This window comes from Aethalodelphis obliquidens, unplaced genomic scaffold (assembly GCF_003676395.1).
Source record: "Aethalodelphis obliquidens isolate GAN/ISIS:26980383/991018 unplaced genomic scaffold, ASM367639v1 scaffold83, whole genome shotgun sequence".
NCBI classification, from domain to species: domain Eukaryota; kingdom Metazoa; phylum Chordata; class Mammalia; order Artiodactyla; family Delphinidae; genus Aethalodelphis; species Aethalodelphis obliquidens.
The window spans coordinates 4,317,634-4,342,876 of NW_020838027.1; the positions used below are offsets into that span (position 1 = coordinate 4,317,634).

The following is a 25,243-nucleotide window of genomic DNA, read 5'->3' on the forward strand; positions in this document are numbered from 1 at the left end:
AAATATGTTAATATAAATGTTTCAGACATTACATGAAATTTCTAAAAATCTTATATGTTCTGGTATAATGTTATGTCATAATTCTAGTTATTACTTTAAAATGTATATCTCAAATAACTAAATTTCCTTGTCAATTGCATTATAATGAACTTTCATAAAATCTTTAACCGTGGTCATTTTTAAGTCTTTTGTCATTTACAGACAGTTCTGGGTGTACTCCGACGCTTTCCCAAAAATGTTCCTATAAAAGGGTTTCATCTTCAGGGAATTCATGGAAAAGACTCTGACAAGTACAGGTTTCTGGTAACTGACTATACTGTTGAACTGAATGAATAAGCATTTTCAGAACTCTAATGGAAAACTGATGAATTCATAAAAGTGCTAACAAAAGATCAAGATGAAAAAAAATCAATTACATGGGACTAGTGAACTGATGGGGATGATTATAATTTTTGTGACCTTCTGTTTGAAGAAAGAAAAAAAAATCCCACAAGGACTCAGAGGCAAAAAATATACAAATCAATTTTCTCTGCAAAGTAAAGGAGCTGTTACAGTGGAGGATTACTGGACTGAATGTCCATATTATGACATAGTATGAGTGTGTTTCGTAATTGCAGTCATTGTTGCTTTTGTTGTGGTCATCCATTTAAAATGCTTGGTGTCAGTTTATCTCTTGTAAAAATAAAATACAGTGTGTGTGTGTGTGTGTGTGTGTGTGAAAAAATAAGAATAAATGTATAAGTAAGGGGCTGAGCACTAGTCTGTACGGCATGTGAATTTTGGAACGTTTAACAGATGTTTATCATGATTTGATTCGTGGCTTGGGTGGCAAGTCCTCTTTCTGGGCATCTTTTGCTTGACAGAATCCCAGCACATCTCAAGTTCCTGGATAGTTTACGCATCCTCTTCTGCCAGATATCAATCTAGGGGGTTTAGTGCTTGGATGTCAGGGTGAGTGTTGATGATACTCGGAAGATCTGGGGAAGCATGTTACTAAGTTGGTAAAACATTTCTTCAGAAATGCTCTGTTAAGAGGTAAGAAAAAAAAAGTTTGCACTTGTTAAATCATCACTGATTTAAAAAAAAGTTTAAGTATTTTAAAACATGGAAGTAATGGCAGTAGTTCTAGACGTGGAGTGTAATATGTGAACACTATCTTTCAGAGCTGATTTAACTGCACAGCTGTGGGCAGGGCTGTTTCTCTGGATCCAGCCTCTGAGAACCTATGCTATTTCTGTCAAATAATAAGTCTGATTACCAGAAAAACCCCTAGATAACAGTAGTGCATTCAGTGATAAGTTTTGCAAAATTTTACATAGAACACGGAATCATCCTCTGCTCATGTCCTTTATGAATCGATATAACATAAATGTGGGGCGGGGAAGGAAAGATGAGTTAAGTTCAGCTTTGGGGTTTAATCAAAGATCCCCTGAGTGGCAGATACTAACATCTTTGACAGTAAACTAAGTGCCTTGATGGCATGCAAACACTTCTGCGCTTAAAACACGGAAAGCTGCTAGCATTTTCTTATGCTCTTTTGAGTTTACGGCAGTGTGCCTAGCTATGTCTGCGAGGAATATCACAACAGAGACTGAACTGGGGTGAGAGCTATCCAGATAACACACCTGTGGCACCAGAAACTGCACTGTCCTAGAAATTCCTCCGTCCCACGAAGCCATTTCCATCATGAAACCTAAAATAGAACAACAGACTTTGCTGAATTATGAGTTCTGGTCTTCAAACCTACCAGTCCTTTATTGAAAATAAACTGAATTTTCATCGTGGAGCTGCACGTCTTGACTTTTTAGGTAGCTACTTGCCTGTAGGAAAGGTTAAGCCTGAAGGCCAGATAAACTTCTGCAATCCTTATTTCTCCAGGCCAGAGAGGTTGCACAGAGTTCCGTCAAAATACTTGTAATGATCATTTCTTAAGTCCTATTTTGCCTCCACACAATGAAGCCAAAACAGGTTATTAAAGATTAATTAAACACGTGGTTCTATTTTCTTTTCAAGAAAATAAAAGGTAACAGAGAGTAAGCTCCACCAATGTCCAAATATTCTCACATTTCAAGAGGTCTGGAGGGAGCTCCCTGGTGGCCTAGTGGTTAGGATTACAGGCTTTCACTCCTGTGACCCGGGTTCAATCCCTGGTCAGGGAACTGAGATCCTGCAGGCCGTGTGACACGGCCCAAAAAAAGAGGGCTGGAGATTTTATTTTTTGATTGGAAAAAGGTAGATAAAAAAGCCGCTATGAAATATGTGCTTGTTAAACCATCTAACTGAGGCACCAGATGACAGGGGTAACTGCTACAATTCTTTCTCCTGGTTTGCTCTACTTTCAATATTTTCAAGGAAGAAATATAGGTTGTTGTTGTTAAATATAAGGTTGTGTTTACCTTTGACACACTTAAACACAAGTTCTGCTCTCCTTAAGCACCACGGTATAGTCATTTCCTAAAAACAGAAACAAAACAAATCATGTTTTTAACTGAACTTTGTAAAAAAGAAAAAAAAATATATATGGTCAGATCTTAATTTATCTATAATGTTGACCATCCACTTACAAGCAACCATTGGCTAATTTCAGCTAGATTTCCTCTGGTTTTTAGGCATGTAACCTGTTCCAGCTGTTAGACTATACTTGTGGAATGCAAACTAACTGAATTAGCCTAGTCAGTATAATGTTAAAAATGAACATTCCCTTAAAACTTTCTACATAATTAACTCTAAAGACAAATATATGTGACATAGGAACCCCACCTACTTCTCTCAATATGTTAGCATGAATAATTCTATTAAATTGTACAATATTTGAATAAGCAATGCATCAAAATGTTTTCCTTGGGGCTTCCCTGGTGGCGCAGTGGTTAAGAATCCGCCTGCCAATGCAGGGGACACGGATTCTATCCCTGGTCTGGGAAGATCCAACATGCCACAGAGCAACTAAGCCCGTGCGCCGCAACTACTGAGACTGTGCTCTTGAGCTCATGAGCCACAACTACTGAGCCCGCGAGACACAACTACTGAAGCCCGCGCGCCTAGAGCGCGTGCTCCGCAACGAGAAGCCACCTCAGTGAGAAGCCCTCGCACCGCAACGAAGAGCAGCCTCCGCTCGCTGCAACTAGAGAAAGCCCGCACGCAGCAATGAAGACCCAATGCAGCCAAAAATAAATAAATAAATTTAAATTAAAAAAAAATGTTTTCTGCGTATGACATGTTATTACAAAGTACCAGAAACAAACAAGCGCCGTATCCCAGCCACCTAACCGACCAATGAGCTCTTTTTTGGATGCTCCTTCCTGACCCTTGACCAAGTGAGCACATGCGTGCCGTGAACCAACCAACCCGCACATTTACACTTTTCTGTGGTCGTGATCAGCGATTGTGCCATTTTAAAGTCTATTTCTTTTCACTGTTACCGAATTACTTCCCCATGCTGCAAGTCTTTGTAACTGTAACAATAAAATATGTTTATTAATTCATTACGGTGATCCTTCAGGATCTTTTTTACACTCTTGAAAATCACTGAGGACTGCACTGAGCTTTTGTCTATGTGGATTATGTCTCCTGATACTTACTGCATTAGAAATTAAAACTGAGAACATTTTAATTTCATTTAAAAACGATAAACCCACCATACGTTAATGTAACGTATTTTTTAAAAATGTAAAGTTACTATATTTTCCAAAACAAAAAAAATCTGAGTGAGAAGAAGGGCAATGCCTTACATATCTACAAATCTCATTAATGCCTGGCCTCACGGAAGACATCTGGACTCTCACATCTGCCTCTGCATCAACCTGCTGTGTGATCATACAGCCTCGGGAAGAACTCAGTGACGCTCATGCAAGAATGAGAATGCAAAAGGCAGAGTGTCTTAGTATTATCATGAAGATATTCTTAGTCTTGCTGACCCCCAGAGGGGGCTAGCATCCTGGGGGTATCTTCAGAACACAATTGAAAAACTGCTGTTTTGAGTTAATGCATCATAATTTATTTAAAATGGCCTCTTATAACTCAATTTCCCCTTTTGGTTAATAACACTGCAGTGGACATATTTATGTATATGACGCATGTGTGTACCTACATCTATAGATGTCTCGTTTTTTGAATAATTTCCTGGGATACTCCTATTAGATTAGTGAAATAAAATTCAAGTTTTTTCCTAAAAGGTAATATCAATTTACATTAGCCATTAGCAATGTATGCATCATCCAATTTCATCATATTGTCCACCAGCATCTGGACACTTAAATATTATTTAAAAGATTATTTAACATACTTCCTAATTTAATAGATCCAAAACAGTATCACTCTGATGGCTTTTAAAAAATAGGATTTCTTTTTTGAAACAGTTTTAGGTTGACAGAAAAATTATGAAAATGGTACAGAGAATTGCCATACACTCCCACACTCAGTTTCCCCTGTTAACATCTTATAGTAGTAGAGCACTAGAAGTGAGGCTGTCCACGTACCTATCAAGAGTAAAGGGAACATACGACACAAATGAACTTATCTACAAAACAAAAACAGACTAACAGACATAGAGAACAGACTTGTGGTTGCCAAGGGGGAGGGGGGAGGGGGAAGGAAGGATTGGGAGTTTGGGATTAGCAGATGCAAACTATTACATATAGGATGGATAAACCACAAGGTCCTACTGTTTAGCACAGGGAACCATATTCAATATCCTGTGATAAGCCATAATGGGAAAGAATATGAAAAAAATGTAAATATATGTATAACAGTCACTTTGCTATATAACAGAAATTAAAGACAACACTGTAAATCAACTATACTTCAATAAAATTTTTTAAAAAGGAATAAAGAAACCAGACTACATCAAACAATGGCAGAAAAATCCTTTAGCAATTCTAATCTACTTTGGGTTTTCAGCGATATGTACATCTGAAGCAATAGCAGACGACGACAACTGAATTTTTTCTACATTGTAAAATCACTATTGTGAAGTTATAGGAATTCGGGTGGTGACACTTCGGTGAAATAACCAACACACACACAGACACAGAAACAGAAAGTCCTATTTTTAACAACTGACAGGAGAAAATTATTAAGGAGAACCTAAAAGTTCATTTTGGAAATGTTTCCCCACCAAATGAGGGCTTTAGCCCGTATCATTTAAGGAGCCAGATGAATCAGAGGCTGTTAGAAAGCAGCAGCTAGAATCTGACCTTCCAAGTACCCCATGTACTTTTAGTGAACTTAATCATAACTGTCAAATTGCCATGATGTCACTAAAGGATTTCTATTTGCAGTCAGTTAAAAATAAAACCCCAAATACATTTTTATTCTTTCTACTGGGTGCACTATTCTCTTTGTAAATGCAGTACTATAAACAAGTTACTTAAAAACCAGAAAAAAACCTGAACTACTATTGACACCTTATTATTAACTCAAATCCACAGTGCACGCAGATTTCCCCGGCTTTTACCTAATGGCGTTTTCTGTTCGAGGACCACGTCCAGGACACTTCACTCTACTGAGTCATTACGTCGCCCGAGGCTCCTCTTGCCCTGAGTTTCTCAGATTTCCCTTGTTTTTGATGAGCCTGAGTTTTGAGGAGGGCTGGTCAGGTATTTTGTAGGACGCCCCCTATTAGAATTTGATGTTTGCATCATGATTAGACAGGAGCTATGGATTTGGGCAGGAAGACTACAGAGGTGAAGTATCATTTTCATCACACCATATCAAGGGTAGATAATCAATGCGATGTATGACTAGCGATGTAAGCCTGGAACACCTGGCTGGGGTGGTGCTTTTAAGGTCCCCAGCCCTGACCCTCCCCTCTGGCCTCTGTGGGAAGAAGTCACTAACTGTGGGCAGCCCACACTTAAGAGTGGGGATTTTGTGCCCCCTCCTTGAGGATGGAGGATCTACGAAAGTTACTTGGAATTTTTCTGCATGGGAGGCTTGTTTCTTCTCCCCTATCCACTTGTTTATTCGAGCATTTGTTTATATCAGTATGGACTCATGGATATTTACTTTATATTTTGGGTTATAATTACCTAACCTTCTCTCAGTCTTGCTCTAATTGGCTTCTCCGGCATTATTCACACTCTTCATGAAACGTGCCAGCCCCTCTCCTGGGCTGAGTGTCACTGAGCTATCCCAGGCCTTCACCCATCTCTGACGGTCTCTGTGATTTCAGGTCTAGTATTGCTATCGCTTCCCATGTAGTTTCCTGGACCCCAGAATTTCCCCTTCGAACTGATTTGGTTGATTTATCTGAAATACCTTTCTGATCACCTTACACTCCTGTTTAGTAAGTTGCAATTGCTTCCTGCTGCCGCATGAATAACATCTAAGACTTTCTTTAGTATTTAAGGCTAATTACCTTAGGACCCAAACTATCTTAGCTTCTATGACTTTTAAATTTAAAAAGTGAGGTTTCACTCCAGCCTGCCTGTCCGCCTTTGCCTTAACATGATCTGCAATGCCTGTCACCCACTCCTCCCATTTTCCTCAAGCCATTTCTTCTGCCTAGAATGCCCTCCCCATTCTTCCCATCTGTTGAAACCTGCTCTTCCCTCCCTAACCATCCTCTCCTTCATGAAGTATTTCCCAGTTCCCCAGCTACAAATGGTGTCTCTGAACTCCCAGAGTACTTTGTTTTTGTTTTATCTCCATGATCACATTTTACTCTGTCTTTTTTTTTGGGGGGGGGCGGTGGTAGAGGAACAGGTAGGGAGATGGGATCTATGTCTTCTTTATTAAGGTGTGTGCTCTCTAAGGGCAGGAACCACTTTTTATTTACCTTTATTACCTTTATGATGATGCCTCCTGCAACACTGAGCATACAGAAGCTCAGGCATACAGGTTGAGTGAGTGAACCATTTATTATCCATGGAAATTTAAAAAGAAAGTGACTTTCTCTGTAGCTAGCATTAGGCTTTGAGAGGAAACTACTTTGTTTTCTTTTTCTTTTTGGCTGTGCCTCGCGGCATGCGGGATCTTACTTCCCCGACCAGGGATCGAACCCGGGCCCTCAGCAGGAAAGTGCAGAGTCCTAACCACTGAACTGCAGGGAATTCCCAGGAAACTACTTTTTTGTGTCCAAGATACTTTTAAGATTGATAAATAAAAGGGGTCTAGTTGCCAAAAGGGCTAAAAAGTAAAGAATCCTCTTTTCCAAGACTCTGGACGCTTATAAAAATGACTAGCAGAATTGCCTGATGTTTAAATTAAGTTTATAATACGTCTTAGCTTCAAAGTTCAGGAAGAATATTTCCTTGTAACTGACAAGGCTGTTATAAGAGAGCCACGGTGCCTTACGGGAGTACACATATGCATGGAGTGACAAGTTTTTGTCTTTTGTCTTATTTCTGCCTAGTTTAAAAAAATGTACAGAGAGAGCAAGGTGACTAAGAAATACCTACCTGCGGCTAAGAGGAAATGCTGATAGCTCTGAAAACTACAATAATAATGTCTTACATTTACATAGAACTTTACAATATACATAATTTGTATCTCACAGAAAACAACTTTTATAAACTAAAAAGGACACTGAGAAAGGTAGAGTGAACCACTCAAGGTCATGTGACAGTCTAAGACCTGCATTTTTTCATTTTCTTAACAGTATCTTTTGATGAGAAAGGTTTTAAATTTTAATGAAGCACAATTTATTAAGCTTTTCTTTTATGTTTTTTTGGTGTCTTAACAAATCTCTGCTTAATCTGATGCCAGGATTTTCTTTCGTGTTTTCCTCTAGAGGTTTTATACTATTAGCTTTTTTGGCTTAGGTCTATGGTCCATTTTAAGTTAATTTTTATGTATGATTGTGAGGTAAAGCTTAAGGTTTGTTTTGTTGTTGTTGTTGTTGTTTTCCTGTATAAATACCCAATTTTTCCAACACCACTGGTTGGAAACATTACACTTTCTCACACTGAACTGCCTTGGCATCTCTGCTGTAAATCAAATGACCACATATGCACGGATTTATTTCTGGATTCTTTATTCTGTTCCTTTGAGCCACAGTCTTTTCTTTTGCCAGTGTCACACTGCACTGGTTATTGTAGCTTGCTAAGCTTGTAAGCCTTGAAATCAATTGCTGTAAGTCCCCCAACTTTGTTCTTTTTCAAAATTGTTTTGACTGTTTTAGGTCCTGTGTATTTCATATAAATTTTAGAATTAGCTTTATCTCCAAAATCACCTTATAAGGATTTTGACTGGGATTTAAATCTATAGATCAGTTTGAAGAGAACAGATAACAGTACTGAGTCTTCCAACCAATGAACATAGTATATCTATTTATTTAGGTCTTTTAAATTTCTTTCAGTAACTAAAAACTCAATTTTGTAGTTGCTAGGTCGTTTTTCACAGCATCTTTTTACTTGAAGACATTTTAAGCTTGTCTTCAAGCTCTTTAAACACAGTAATCAACTATTTTATGGTCCGTGTCTCACAATTCCAGTGCCTCAAAAGTCTTTGCGCATCTGTTTTTAGGTTTCGTTGTTTCTGCTGGTTTTCATTAGTGGTGTTTTATTTACTTACCCTTCACTTGCATTAAACATTTTATTGAAGGATCATATGTGGGAATAAATGCTAAAGTATAACTGAGTATTTGCATCACTTTAAAATGCTACTCTAAAACATAACATTTTTTCGAAATACCACGGAAATAATCAGAATCAAGGAATTATTACTATCCATACTATTATAATAAAGCACTTGTTTTTACATATAAAAAAGCATTATCTGACAGTAGCTTGTCTTATCTGTAATTTATTGTCATCTGCCAGTTCTAACTATGATCGCAGACAACATCTTATATCTAAAGTCAGTGGCCGCACTTTGACTGCCCAGCCTGAATCTTCCAATTAGAGTAAGGCTGAGCTGCAGAGGTGACTAACTGGTATGTACTTTTAGGTCTTCACGGTGTGTCTTAGACGGTAGATATAAGAATTATTTCCTGGGTCTATGCACCCCTGAGGGAAACTGCAAGACTATCCTTTATCTCAAGCTTGTGCCTCGGAGGTTCCTGAAACACTCATGTTAATCGGTTTCATAAGCATCATCTGAAGGTGAGCAACAGCAGTCTGGCTTTCTCTTTTTTTACATTCAACAATCGCTTTGGGAAACTATTTGACTGGATCTACCAAAGCTAAACGGGTGCCTGGCCTACCGTCTACCAATTCCGCCCCTAAGTATGTATCCAACAGAAATGCCAAAACATATGTTCTAGAATGTTCACAGCAACATTCGTCGCAATAATCAATACCTGGAAACCAACCGAATGTCCACAAATAGTAGAATGACTAAACAACTGTGGTCCAGTCATGCAATGGAACGCTACGTAACGATGAGAATGAGCAATCTACAACCTCAAACAGTACTATGGATAAATTTCACACACACAATACTGAGTGAAAGAAGCCAGATACGGGAGTATGTACAACAGGATTCCACCCACATAAATTACAAAAACACACCTAACTAACCTATGCTTTTCAAAGTGAAAACAGTGGTTACCCTTGTGGAGGGAGGGAATGTGGGTTAAGCGATGGGAAGGGAGCACAGGGCGACACTGGGGTGCTGGCTGGTGACGTTCTGTTTCATCATCTGGGCGTTGGTGATGTTGGTGTTCAGGTGGCGAAAATGTGAGCTGTATATTTATGTGTGCTTTTCTTTATGTGTATTATATGCTAATAAAAGGTTAAGAACAACATCTGCATCAACCACAACAATTATAACAACTAAAACCCTTCAGTCCCAACTGATTCAACAAGTTAACAGCACAAACAAAAGGAAAGGTCAGGAACTCAGGATTTGTGACCTGCAGGTTCACTCCCCGTCTATCAGGTTAGACTGAACTCCAGGATGACAGTGTCTTCAGATCACAAAGATCTACAGAGATAAAACTGGTAAGAGCAGGATGTCTTCCTTCTTGCCGATAGATTATTTTTTCTTTTCCTATTTTTTTAAACTGCAGTTCATTTCTACAGCTGTTTTTATCGACGCTGGGACATGGACTGTTTCCGACACTGTCGTCATTACCTTGCACACACTGCAATATGGTAACTGAGAGTCTGGCAAGTCTGCTACAGGAAGAAAACAAGAGCCGAAACGCTTTGGGATCCTTGCACGAAAGCTAAGACAAATACTGCCTCTATATCCCGTGCAGTGTTGTCTGAGTTTGTAGGATAAACTTCTTGACCTGAATGGATGTTTAAATACGACCAATGGGAGGAGAGTGGCTCAATATACTTTCGTGAATTAAAATGGACACTCTGGAAACAGACTTAATGTTCTGCAGCTGGCTGTCCCAATTTAAAACATGTAACCTTTGTGACACTGTGGGAGAGGGCACGCTATAGTATCAGATGTCTGGAAGTAAATCTGAACTTAGTGACTTTTGGAAACACTGTTTTTGAGGTTGTTTCCCACCTACATATGACCATTTTTATAAACTGGTTAACCAGGAGTCCAGCTGCAGGAACGTTCGGATGTTTCTGTGTGGCTGGAATTCATCACAAACTTTCTTTGTCACTCCCCAAAGACTCTTTTATAGATGGACTAGTTAGTGACGCTAACAATGGCTAAAAATTCCTGATGGGACTAAAACTTTATAAAGCTACAGTGGGAAAAATAAAACAAAACAAAACATGTTGGTCAATCTCTCCTAAGGCCGCGTTAGGTGTGACTGAGGCTGAGGAATTAAAGAGTTTGATGCAGCTTGCATCTGATGGAGCCAGAATTCTTTTAATCAAAATGATAGTGTGTCTGGTAAAAATACAAAAGAATTGTAAGTGGGAAACCATTTGAAATCATCCTGTCTTATATGGAATTGATTTTTGTGTGTGTGTTTATATAGAGTATTGCATTTAAAATGAGGTGTCTATAACGTGATGAGTCTAACTGGGGACTGAGTCACTCTAAAAAGTACAGTATGAGATCTTTTACCCTGCACTTTACGATACAGTATTTATACACATCTATTATTTTGGTAGACAACTTTTAATAATCGATGATCGCACTTCCTTCCTTTCACAAGCTGTGCTTGCCAGTTAGCCATCTTGCTTTTTTAAAAAGTGCCACTCAAAACAAGCAGGCACCATGTTGCTGACATGGGTGCATCACCACGTTGGCCACTGGCTCTCCCAGAAGGACTTGCCTGCACCCGTTTGTTTAGAGGCTGCTTTGCTCCTCCAGACTATCTGAAGTTGAATTTTTAGTCTCTGTATTATTTCTACAACTTATCCCTTCTAACTGGTTTTTATGTAGGTAAGGGACGAAAGCAGGAGAGAAAGCAAACAGCCATGGAAAGGGATTTTTAAATTAAACATGTAAAATAAAGTTCAGTACATCATAAAATGAATGAATGATTACGCCACATTTTGGTCGTAGAAGCCAGTACTTGTATTATCCTATGAGCATCCTTGAGACAATGTCAAAATGAGGCTGGCTTCTTCCCGTCATCTAGCTTCTCTTTCTATTGCCTATTAATGCCTACTAATTTTAATGTTAGCCGAAGCCAAATACAAATGTGGAGGTAAATCTAAAGCTACTTAAGACAAAAACAGACGAGAAGGGGGAGGATTAGGGGCACATGCCTTATCCATAGCTAAAAAGAAGTCTGGCTTTCTAGTTTACCTACTATAGGATAATGCTAGAATTCTTTTGAACATATTTGGTTAAGGATTATTCACTGTTTTATGTTATATGTCACTCAATTCTATTGATGACGTATAGGAGATGCAGATAGGTGATGCAAAGCCTCATTAGTTAAACAGAGCTTTTAAAATGTAAAGTGGATTATTATCATTATACAATATTTTAACATTTTCAGAAAACGCTGGTATTTTCCTACCTGCTTACCTCTGACATATCATGCACCAGCAGGAGAGGAATACTTATTGTTGTGATGTCATGGGTGCAGCAAACCTTGAGTATGTTTCGGAGACCCATGATGGCAGGGTCCCGTGCAGTGATGTTTCCCGACTTCACGTTGTCGTCCACACAGAGATGGAAAGCAACATGGATTTCTGAGAGATTAGAATGCCGCGTAATGTAAAATTCTCCTGTGAACAGCAGATACAATCATGACTTTCAAATGCATAAGTCACATAAGTCATCAGTGGGCTTCATAAACAACTGTAGTGGGCAGGCAATGTGTTGAACCAGCAGAGGTGTTATCAGAACCTGTGTTGGACTCAGGAAGCAAATATAATTAGTGCTCCTTCATTCTTGGAAAGAAGGGTGATGAAAAAAGAGGCCAAATTTACCTTAGGTTCCTAAATTGGTATGAAGAGACCACCAAGCTTATTTACTCATAAGTAGGTCAAATGAGTACTCATCATCGCTATTTTGATGGAAATGCTCAAAACGTCATACTTAACTCAAACTTAACATGTAAAAACAGGCTACTTGATGACCTGTCTTTCCTGCACCCTGAACCTGCTTCTCTCCATCTCGGTTTATGGGTCCAGTCCCCCTCCCGTTAGCTGCACAGGACAGAAACCAGGAGTTGCCCTTAATTACTTTCTTTCTCTCACTGCCTCTTCCCCAATCCAATTCACCACCAGCCATTTTGTGTATCTGCAACACATACCTCAAATATCTCAAATCTGAGCATTCCACTTTTATTGCTATCACCCTAGTTCATGCTACCATCATTTCACTTAGGTTTCTGTAATAGCCTCTTAATTAACCTCTGCTCCTATTCTTGCCCACCTACAAACAACATCCACATTTGCAGTTAAAACGATTTAAGTATAAATCAGATTATATCACTCTCCCATTTAACGTGGCTCACATGACACTCAGGAAAAAGTCCAAACTCCGTCCTCTTACCTCACCCTCTGCTCCTGCCTCAGCCACACAGACTCTCCTTAAGATCTTCAGACACACAGGGCTTGTTCCCGATCCAGGGCTGCTCCCCGAGAGAGGCTTTCCCCCAAGATTCTTGTTGACTGACTGCTTTTCGCCAAGCACACCTCAGAGTGAAGGTCACCTCTTCCCAGAGGTCTTCCTTGACTGACCCATCTGACTGATATAGGACTCCCTCACCCCTCACTTATTCTCTTTCACATTGTTCTATGTTCTTCTCAGCACTGAAATTCTTCTGTTATTTGTTTATGAGGTTATTTTAAAGGGACCACTGTTTACATGCCGTGACTGTAGGGATTTTTTTCTCTCTTGTTTAATGTTCTATCTCTGGCACGTGGAACAACAGGGCCTGGTACATAGAAGGTACTCAGTAAACATCTGTTCACTGAATGGGAAACAAACGTTTTGGACTGAATGCCGGTGCAGTGTTTATCAAACCTTAACATCCAGGCTTTCTACAATCACTCTATTTTCTATGTAGCCATGCTAGCCATTGGCTTTTATATTCTGCAGTTTCTGTCAATATAAATAAATAAAATATATAAAAAATATGTTTTTATAAACACACCTGACTCACTGGAAAATTTGTTACGTCCTTCTAGGAAAACGCTGCTCTTCTAAGAACTATTCTTCTATCACTAACCCACGTCCTCACCAATTCTGCTCATCCTGGCTTCAAAGTCCTTACCTTAGGATTTTACTTATATTTATTTATAAACATATAGTATTTTTTAAGTATTGAATATACTTTGGCACAATGTTTAACCATTTCCAATTACTAGTGTACATAAGCTGTGCCCATGGATGCCACTGAAAGGCCCCAGGCAAAGGTCTTTTTTTTTTTTAACTTACACAATAAAAGAACTAGATAAACAGTAAAAGAGAAAGGCCAGGGACTTCCCTGGTAGCGCAGTGGTTAAGAATCCGCCTGCCAATGCAGGGGACACGGGTTCGAGCTCTGGTCCGGGAAGATCCCACATGCCGCAGAGCAACTAAGCCCGTGTGCCACAACTACTGAGCCTGCGCTCTAGAGCCTGCAAGCCACAACTACTGAGCCCTGATGCCACAACTACTGAAGCCCGCGCGCCTAGAGCCCATGCTCTGCAATAAGAGAAGCCACGGCAATGAGAAGCCCGTGCACTGCAACGAAGGATAGCCCCCACTCGCCACAACTAGAGAAAGCCCGTGCGCAGCAACGAAGACCCAATGCAGCCAAAAATAAATAAATAAATAAATAAATAAATAAATAAAGAGAAAGGCCAGTGACAGATCTAAACAAACCAGACAAAGGAAAAGTAAAAAAAAAAAATTATCCGGCGAGGAGTAGTATAGCAATTTCCCTGGCAGGCAATAAAAGACGCAGACTGCTTATCAGAGACCCAGTATATCCAATGAAGCGTGTCACCTCTTGAACTCCTCCTGATGGTTCACACGGTGGTACTCATAGCATTAAACATGGGCTACGGTCCAGGACTGAGGCCGAGGACTTAGTGGACAAGTCAGGTGCTCCTAACCCCCAAACTGGCACTGCTTCGTTCGACCTCAGATAACCTGTCCTGGGCCTCATTTTACCCGTTAGTAAGATGGGGGTCTCGGAGCTGGTAGTAGTAATCAAAATAACATAATATGGTAGAAAAGGGACCAGACTGGGTGTTAAAAAGATCTGGTCTCTAGCATTTATTGGTGGAATGATCTTGGGCAAATCAATTCAACTTACAGATCCTCTGTACTTCGTGAATTAAATGGGGAAAATAATGCCTGACTGCTCTCCTTACAAAATCGTTTTGAGAATTAGATGATATAAACTACAAATACTTAGATAATGATAAAGCAAACCCACTGGTTAAAAGATACATAAATCAAACTTTTTCTTTGCAACTTCAAAATCTAAAGGCACTTTGTGATTTGGATCTTTCTCACCTCCTGTACAGTCCTGGCCATGCAGCGTCCTTTACCCAAATGGAAATTCAGATGCTATCAGCAAAACTAACTGAACTGTCACTACTTCTTTGCTGATGAGGACTTCTATGAGGACTATGAGGACATAGTCTTCTGATTTGCTGGTAATAATGAGATACTAACCTATAGGCTTTTTCCGAAAAGGAGCAAGAAGGAACAGAAATACAGCAGTAAAGAGTTAAGTTTAAAAAAAATCAGACGTTGGTACCTCCGGAAGAGATAAGATTGGCACATTTTAAGAAAGCCACAAAATACAGATGATTTAAATTATGGATCTACGAAGAGAAATACAATAAATCCTGTCTCAATGAAGGTATTTTTAGATGGAGCAGAGGACAGTTTCCTGTTCCACAAAGTGGAGGAAACAGCATGTGGTGATGCAATCTGCCACTAACATTATCCGCGAAGGTGGGCTATCTGAGGTGGGAGCATATTCGGAAGCGGATGGCCACAAGCGAACTGGCCGGGAGACAAAATGAGCACCAGGAATAAACGGAATGTGACGACCTATGTGCAGAAAATCCAGGGGAGGACATGTGAGGAGACAAACTTGGTTGTGTATGAACCTGCAACATTTACCGTTTGGTTTAAAAGACTTTACACTTATAACGTCTACAAATAGGCCTTCCCTGTTATGCCCTGTCATACAAACACTACTAAGGATCATCAGAGTGCATTCAACCTGGAAGAGGATCAAGAGAGTGAATTTCCAGCTGATAAACAATATATCCCAGAATAATAAAGCAGGACAATTTACCGGGCAATGGCAATAAGAAAGATGCTAAATCAGATGACCCATGTTCTTTCCACATGTTCAACTGTTCACACCTCTACTTACTATTGTTTATTTCATAGTAAAAATTATTTTTTGGTTCATTTAAGAAACTAAGAAACAATGTATAAAAGAGGACATTTGAAATAGCAAATAATGATTAGACTTATGCAACGGCTTGAGGAATTTTTCTTGTTTGGATCCAGGAAAAGTCAGTGCTACTATAAGAATAAAGATTTAATTGCAGAACATTGTGACCGTGTGTTTATAGATAATAGATACAATGTTCTAAAGTGATACACTGACCAACAAAAATTTTATAAGGTACACCATAAGCACTTATGTTTCAAATCTATGATTTCAATGTATGTGATTCTAAGAAAATTGCAGTTTAAAGTAAAATAATACTTACCAGGTAGAATGTTTAAATAGTTTCTATCTGCATTCTTAGTCTTATCATCACTTCCTCCATTTCGGTTTCCAGAATCTATTCATAAGGTAGTTATGCAACGGGAAAGAACACAATAACATATGAAAACACATTACTACTACTATTCCCCAAACAAGCACAACAACAGCAAAAATTTACTAAGGATCTCTAGGTGCCAGGTAGTCAGATACATGCTTTACATGGATGGTCTCATTTAGTTCTTAAAAAACCCCTCTAACCACAACCCTATGAGGGACTAGTGTTCTCTTCACGTTATACACGAGAAGAGAGGATTAGATAGGTTAATTCACTTAACGGGGAAGGCACAGGTAAGTGGTGGAACCAGGTCTCGATCCCACATACTCAGATTCCAAAGCCTGTGGTCTTGACCACTTTAGACTTGCCAATCCCCTATTTTTCATCTGGGAGGTTCAGGGCACTAAGCTAACTACACATAAAATGACTTCATTAGACAGTTGTGGGGTGGCCAGCTTTATTTTTAGAATCTGAGTCACTGCTGTTGATATAACTTGTTCAGGACGATCAGCTAATGGTTAGCAGTACCAGGAATCACCTGCTATTCAGCCCATTCCTGAAATTTGTTACTTCTTATCTAACACTGTATACAATTTCTTTCAAACAGACAGGTGAGATTCTGTTTCAAATGGAATTTTTTTTCAGATATTCAATAGTTCTTCTTCCTTTTTAGAAGGCATGATATTACTTTGAGGGATAAATGTTGGTAAAATAAGATATATCACATTTGATCATTCATTATTATGGTTGAACACAAATTATTTTATACATGTACATATATTTTTAATAGAAGATACATCTGAATTTTATAAGAATTCTATGAGAACTGAAAACTGCAGGATGAATATTAGCATTCTAAGTAGCTATCTTTAAGAGGCTGTATATTTATTCAAATTAAATATAAAACTGTATTGAAATGGCCTTCAACATCAGAAAATCACTTGAAAACAGTCAGAACTTCAAATGAGTAAACTGAAAATACCAAGGGAGCCTTATGGTTTCAAACGAGTTCTGAATAAAAGTAACCTAATATTTTTACCCACTGACTACTCTGAGTAACTGATTTACAACATCATACCTTGTAAATGCATATATTTTATAAAACAGGCAGAGGGAGAGAGAGGCATAGAGAGAAGGCTCTGTGTTGCCAGAATCCACATGTAATGCAACAGTCTGATTCTCATACAGACCCATGTAATCGATAGGCTTCGAATAAATGTCTGCTCACAGCGCAGAAAACAAAAACAATAAATGAAGACTCTCGTTTTGTTCACGTGGAACATGAACAGACAGAATCCCTACTACGTAAACAAGAAAGAACAGTTTCTAGTCCATCTCCCTTTCCGTGTTTCAATGGTAATACCTTATAATACTAAGAAGATGGCTAAGTTTTTTAATGTATATAAAACATGTACAAAAAATGAAATTGCTTTTGGCTATCATGAACCACAGAAATATAAAGATGCTGATATAATAGGCACAGTGAGAAAAACAACAGAATGTCTTAGAATAGACAGTACTTGCGTATCAGGATGTAAACGTGTAGAACAAACACGTGGGCATGCTCAGAAAAGGAAAAGATGGAGAAAGTATTTTCGCAAAACTCTTCTATAACAACACGCGGGTTCCTCTAAGAAAGTAGTCTTTTATAAACCTACTTGTTTCACTGACTCACTTAAACCACAAAATAGTTGCTTGAACAAGAACAAAATACTACCATGATGTACACACGTTGCCTTAACCGTATGTGGTTTAAAAACTTCCTCTCATAAACTTTGCGTCCTCCGCCTTCTCCCACACCTGTCATGATCTCAATCTTCATGCTTTTAGTTACTACTAAGAATAATAGTTGAATGTGTCTGATCACATCCTTGCTAGTTTGAATGAGATGGAGGAAGAAGATGGCAGAAGAGTAAGAGGACAGACTGTAATTTTCTGAAAGGCCCTTCGCTGGGATACACTTCCACACTGATTTCCTAAGACTCAGCCTGGCTCTGTTGTATGTGACAGACATCGCCACTACAAAGCCATGTTACCCGGAGTGGAAATACAAACTGGTGGGGCTGCTATGGAGAGCAGTTGCTGACACTATCAAAATTACAAACGTATGTGCCCTTTAGCTCAGGAATTTCTCTTTACAAATCTATTCCATAGATACGCTCAGTCACGCATGACAATATACGTGTAAGGTTATTCATGCACTATCACTTATAAGAGCAAAACTTGGGAACAGATAAAATGTCTATCAATAGGGAACTGATCACTAATGGGATATCCTGCAGTGGAACACTATCCAGCAGTGAAAAGCTCTAAGGATGCTCTTTCTGTCCAGATATGAAATGATGTCCAAGATAAACTATTCAGTGAAAAAAAGCAGAGGACAGAGAAGTGTGCAGGGAAAGTTGCCATTTGTGTGAAAAGGCAAAATACATACATACACCTGTTCACACACACACACATAAACACGTCCAGAAGGTACATGTGACACAGCACTGGCTGCCTCTGGAGCAGGAAATTGGATGGCTGGTGGACAGAGATACAAAGACTTTTCACTGTATGCTCTTCTGTACAGTTTGAATTGTGAATCTTCAGATTGTTTTACCTATTTTAGAAATGATTAAAATATAAATAAAACACTTTTTTTTTTACATCTACTGAATGAACACGAAAACTACCGTGACTGCTAATCACAGCTCTCTAGTTGAGCCTAGAGAGCTGCATTCTAGAATTCTAGCATCAAGAGAATGGGAGGAATTCCTCATGGGATAGAGAACAAAGACACCAAGCAAAGATACAGCAGTCTCTCTCTCTGTTTACTAAAAAATACAAAACATGTGAACCCAAAGTATATAAGGGTTTCTTTGAAACACTGCAGTTGCAAAACAAACAAACAAGACAGACATCCAAAGTACCAGAGGTAGATTTAAAGGTCTGACCAGCAACCGTTTAAAACCCTGCCGTATTTCATTTCCTGCGCAAGACATCAAGTTTCCATAAGAAATAATAAAACACTGAGTATGCACTCAAGCCAGATGGGAGCATGTATTATAATTTTATGCCTGTGACATAATATGAAATGTCAGAAAAATAAGAAAAACACACCCTATGTGTGTATATATATATATATATTTTTTAAACATTTATTTATTTATTTATTTTTGGCTGTGTTGGGTCTTCGTTTCTGTGCGAGGGCTTTCTCTAGTTGCGGCGAGCGGGGGCCATTCTTCACCGCAGTGCGCGGACCTCTCACTGTTGTGGCCTCTCCCGTTGCGAAGCACAGGCTCCGGACGCGCAGGCTCAGCAGCCATGGCTCACGGGCCCAGCCGCTCCCCGGCATGTGGGATCCTCCCAGACCAGGGCTCGAACCCATGTCCCCTGCATCGGCAGGCGGACTCCCAACCACTGCGCCACCAGGGAGGCCCCCCTATATTTTCAAATGAGCGCACCCTTATGTTCAGCTCCCAACTACACAGACTTATGGCGCCAATTTAATGTTTAAAAAGACTGCTCTTTAAACTTTCATTTTTCAATTAAAGATAGCAGAACTACTCCATAATTTGAGTCAGAGTGTTTTCTTTTATGTCTTCCCTAAGGTCTCCTTATGCATTAATAAATAGAAATCTTCCGAAGAAAAATGCCATGAACTTCTTCCATAGCTTTAAAATCATCTTCCAGTAAATTTCCTAGAAGGATGTTCAGATTGTGGATAAATATAGAAAAAGCAGGACATAATTCTAAACGTAGTAATTTTTTAAAAGAACAACCAAAACCAGTTCTTGTAACTGACTTCGTGCTACCTAAGTGGATCAAAGATGGAACATATAAAAAGTGTATATTTGGGGCTATTTACTCTATGATTTCAATGTCCTTTATAGTACTAATTATATCCATTTTAGAGATACAGAACTTGGATCAAAAGATCACCAACTTTCCACTGAGTGCCTACTTCAAGTATAACTAGTGAACTGAATTTTAAAAACAGTTTTTCTAAGGATCTTGAACAAAATCACACAAACAAGGAAATTAAGAACAGAATTCAAGCTTCTAAAGACCCTGAATTTTGTTCTTAATTTCTTTCTTGCATCTTCCCACCGATACAACTTTCTCTGCTTCAGATGGCCCATATGCTAGAAGAGTGCTTAGCGACAGAACATCCTGAAAGTGAAATTTAAAAAAGTCTGAGTTTCACTGACCGTGAGATTCTTTCAGCTTGCTCCTGCGCTGGGTTCTGGCGTAAAGTACCACCTGCTGGACAACCTCCAGCTGCTCCTCAATTCGGGGAAAATGGAAGTCAGTGCATTCTTGGCAAACTGTGGCGAAATCTAAGGGACCCAACACAGTTACGAACTTCTAAAGGTGAAGTATCAAGTATTTAGTATTTACTTACAGACAATGAGGTCTAGCAGCAAGAGAATACAGCATTCACAAGGACGACTTCTCATACTTGTCCTTTCAATAATTATGTCTTACTAAGTTAGGGGACAACAATTTGGTTTTGATCAGAAACTTAATCTCTCAATTGCCCAGAAGAGTAAACAATTAATAGGCAAGGAAATTTTAATATAAGTCCAAACCTTCTTTAAATAATATATACTTTGATCATAATCCAGTCCCCAAAAGTGCTAAGAAATATAAGGTTCTTTTATTTATCATAGAAAATAAACTCTATTCAAGCTTCTTTTAAAAACAGTTATACATCTGAATATACTTTATATATTAAAATTTTTAAAATAATCATAAAAAATTGTACTAAGAGGGAAAGTAGAATTTTACCTAGCATATTTAAGAAATAGGTTATTTTAAAAAAGAAAGAAAAAAAGGACAAATGGATGAACTAAAATTCACTGAGTCAGGATCTGCTCCTTTTTGAAAAATACATTTATATCTTGATTATTCTTTTTGTTATACCTTGAAACAAGGATCCTGTAAGAGTATTATCTACAATGTGATAGAATTTTAAGAAAAATGAAATACCCTGAAGCACCCTAGGCCTGCTGAAGTATGAAACAAACCTCAAATGGCAGTGCCTGGGTATGTGTGCTGTTTGGTCTACATGAATACTGGGGTGGCTCAAGCCTTTTTTTAAGTTTTTCACTAATTCCTTTCTTTTTAGAATGGCATTAAATGGAGAACTTTAATGGCATAAATATGCATAATGCTAACTTACCTCTTTTAATACCACTATATGAATTGATGCGGTTATCCACTAGCAACACCAGGCCACAGAGGGACGTGGAGTAAAGCGACAGCGCCGTCTGGAGTCGGTGCAGCTTCACGCCGCTTCGGTGGCTCCTCTTGTGCTTACAGAAATCCAGCATATCGGCTCTCAGCAACCTCAGGTTATGCATGGTCTTCAGCTGGGCTCCTGGGGGTAAGCAACAAGCCCAGAAAGATACTTAGACAGCTGCAGAAAGCCAGCAGGGCAGGAGGCAAATCTCTGTGGCAAGAATCCAGATACATCTGTGCTACGAATAATTAAAATGGGCCTTTTGCAATTTTCTATTTGAATAACTATTAACATTGCATCTTTCTATTTGCAGAGAAATAATACATGAGCTAAAATAGAAAACTTACAGCCAATAAACTATAGGCTTTCTTGGAGCAGAACACAATTTTTAATAAAAAGAACCTGGGTATATTCTACTCACATGCTAGGGATTTTTCTCTTACAGCATTAAAAATAGTTTCACAGGTTACAATAAATTGTGACTGCAAAAAATTAATATACTTACCTAAGTGAATGGTAAAACTTTCTTCTAACTTTCTCTGTTCCTCATAAATCCTTCCATTTGCTTCAGCGGATTCTCTGAGCTGACTTGGTTGAACTTTAATTTCCTCACTGAAATTGAAAAAATTATTGATACGCTTTTTTTTTCTTTTTTGTATGTTTGTCAAAAATCTTTCCTAAAGGAAAGAAAGCTTTACAGTTACATGAGATGAAACAGCAGAAAGTAGCACTTAATTTATTCCTAAATTTATCCTTTATCCATGGGGACGAGTAAGATCATTAACACAGGTTGTAAAATTCCTACTTATTCTTTCATTTCTTTGGTTATTTCTTTCAGTAAGTTATGCATATTTTTTTAGTCATTACAATATCGATTGTATGTCATCATTTAATATTTCTTAGTAGCCTAAGAGAATGATTAAATGAAGTGACTAACATGTTTAAAATGACATTTTAATATATCCTATATCAGCCTTAGGGGTGGCGAAACTAGAAAATAAGTGAAGTGATAGAAAGGAAAATTAAAATGTCAAATAAATGTCAAATAATAAAAAAAGATGTAGTTCGTTTTGATGTATTCATATCCTCTCTTTTTTTGTTGTTTTACCATTTCCTGTTTTTTCACCACCAACAGTCTCCCATTAAAGGACTTCTCTCTTTGCTCTACTCTGCCCTTGCACTTCTGGAAAAGGTTTCCATGGAGGCACCAGAACTGTACAACTGTTCAATTCAAATTTCATGGTGAGCTGAAGATGGTATAAGTCTGGAACAGTCATCCACTCCCCTGACTACATTTTTGGGGTAAATCCAAACAGTCTCACTAGCATCACTGATTGACTTCATTAGTAAATATGGCAAATTTAAACCCCAAAGTAAATTCATATAAATTTATATTAATAAAATATCCTCATCTTAGGACACAGAAAGCCACAAGACAATGATGTTCCCATGCTAATAGCAAGAAAAGCCCAGATAACCTATAAGATCATAACTTTTCTGGAGCTCATCAGAGATTTGAGGTAACAAGGCAACCAAGAAACTAAATTCTAAAGTGTGACACGCTTTAGAAGGAGAGACAGGACACACAGATAGTTTTCAGTTTGGGCAGGGCACAGTAGAAATAGGTTGCTGTAATGTATGTAAGAGGGTAAGAAAAAATCAGCTAAAATTTTAACAAATTCTTGAAGGTCAAGTATGGGCTAGCACATCCATTTAGAACAGCTATGAGCTCCAGGCACCGGGGGACTTTGCATATGCTCTTGCAAACTCTTTCCTGTTGGCCTCCACCAGGCGCTTCCAAGAAAACCTTGGGGGCAGGGCAAGAGAAGAGACAGCCCACTCGGTGGCACAGGCAGATGTGCTAAGAGTGCCCCAAGCCCAAGGCCCAGATCTGCTGGACTTAGGCTAAGACTGAAGCTGGACAAAGACCACAGAGACCCGCCTCCCACCGCCGACCAGGAGCCTGGCATCAAGTAACAACAACGTCAGTCTACTGCTGGTGGGTGGGCAGAGCAACAGCACACACGGGGACCTCCTGCTGTGGCACAGGCCTGCAAAGGCTACTGAAAGCTGAGGGTGGAGCAGGATGACAGAGGAGAACAGTCTAGAAGCCAAAGCCCCACTCTCAACACAAAGTGGCAGCAGTGCACTGCTGTAGAAAATGAAGCCTATGGTGGACTGAAGAGCAGAAACCAAACACAGCCCGACTGCTGACTAAATTTCCATAACCTTCACGTTAACGGCCTGCTCATTTCTGGGCGTAAGTACTATTGACCTCAGTCTCTTCTTTTCTAATACACACAACAGCCAGCATTCAGTTTAAAAAAGAGAGAGAGAAACAGAGAGGGGGAAAGACCCAAAAAAGCAAGCAAAAATAAATAAATAAATAACCCACTGTCAAGAGAGAAAGCAATCAACAGAAACAGACTTTGAGATGACCCAGATACTGGGGTTAAAAGAAAGGGACTTTCAAATAACTATGACTAATATGCTAAAAGATTTAGTGTAAAACAACGCACAAGGACAGATAAGGAATTTCAGCAGAGAGAAGTACTAGAAGTAAAACATGTTATCAGATCGATGATCACAGACGTCAATTCCTTTGACAGGCTCAGCAGCAGACCGCCAATCATTTTATGATGCCACCACTACCCTGATGTCAAAACCACATGAAGATATTATAAGAAAAACAAAGTTACAGACCAACATATATATAGTGGATGTATTTATTTACTATTTTATAGTGGATATATTTAAATTTACATATAATATATATGAAACAATACATCATGAGTTACATGTATAAGTTTGAACTGTAAAATTTCTAGAAGAAAACATAGGAGAAAATCTTTGTGATCTTGAATTAGGCAATGATAACTGAGATAAGAAACAAACCATTTAAAAGTTGATAAATTGCACTTAATTAAAATGAAAAACTTTGCTCTTCAAAAGAAACCATTAAGAAAATGAAACAACAAGCCACAGGGTGAGAGAAAATATTTGTAAAACACATATCTGATGATAGACCTGTATCCAGAATATATAGAGAACTTTTACAACTCAATAATGGAAAAAAAAAAAAGAAGAGGTATGGATAGAAGATCAGCCCGTGAAAAAATGTTCAATGTTAGTAGCCGTCGGGGAAATGCAAAGTAAAACCACAATGAGACGCCACTACAAAACCTACTAGAATTGCTAGACATCAACACCAGGTGCTGACGAGGGTGAGGAGCCCCTGGGACCCTCCCACAGTGGTGCTGGGAGTGCAAGACGGTACAGCCACTTTGGAGAACCAGCTTCTTATAAAATTAAGCACACCATGGATTTTACTTCCCATGTTTTCCAGCAACCCCACTCCTAGGTATTTACATAAGAAAATTATAAACATACGTCTATAGAAAGACCAGTATGTGAATGTTTACAGCCGCTTTATTTATAATTGCCGAAATACTTTGAATGTCCACCACTGAGTGAATGGATAAACAAAGAATAACAGAGCAATAAAAAGGGAAGAACCACTCATAAATGCAACACATGAATGAGTCTCCAAAGCGTTATGTCAAGTGAAGGAAGCAAGACACAAACTGCTACATACAGTTTGATTCCATTTATATGACATTCTGTAAAAATCAAAATGACAGGGACAGAAATCAGAGCAGGTTGCCACAAGCTGGGCAAGGAGAAGGGGGGTTAATACAAAGGTATAAAAAGGAAATGCTATGTCCTGATTGCAGTGATGGTTTCATGACTCATTAAGTTTGTCAAAACTCATCAAAATGTAAACCTAAAACAAGTGACTTTTACTTTATGTAATTTATCCTTCAATAGACCTGACTTTAAACAAAAGGGCAAAAACGGACATATATACACTACCAAATGTAAAACAGATAGCCAGTGGGAAGCAGCTGCATAGCACAGGGAGATCAGCTCGGTGCTTTGTGACCACCTAGAGGGGTGGGGTAGGGAGGGTGGG

At 38.8% G+C, this 25,243-nt stretch overlaps 1 protein-coding gene across 5 annotated transcripts in view; it reads right to left on the reverse strand.

Annotated features, from left to right (window-relative positions):
* Positions 1-627: 627 nt before the first annotated feature.
* The window catches only part of FERRY3 (FERRY endosomal RAB5 effector complex subunit 3), a 36,459-nt gene continuing 11,843 nt past the window's right edge, over positions 628-25,243 (reverse strand). For 3 of the 5 annotated variants that reach the window (XM_027093122.1, XM_027093124.1, XM_027093123.1), the window contains 8 exons: positions 21,776-21,882; positions 21,211-21,408; positions 20,237-20,365; positions 15,990-16,064; positions 11,836-12,038; positions 2,397-2,454; positions 1,626-1,693; positions 628-1,025 (listed from right to left, as the gene is read on the reverse strand). In XM_027093122.1, the coding sequence (XP_026948923.1) occupies positions 933-1,025; positions 1,626-1,693; positions 2,397-2,454; positions 11,836-12,038; positions 15,990-16,064; positions 20,237-20,365; positions 21,211-21,408; positions 21,776-21,882 (931 nt within the window). In that variant the 3' untranslated portion in view covers positions 628-932. Of the gene's footprint in view, positions 1,026-1,625; positions 1,694-2,396; positions 2,455-11,827; positions 12,039-15,989; positions 16,065-20,236; positions 20,366-21,210; positions 21,409-21,775; positions 21,883-25,243 lie in introns of those variants that run through there. The other 2 variants (XM_027093121.1, XR_003430003.1) reach the window with 2 other exon arrangements.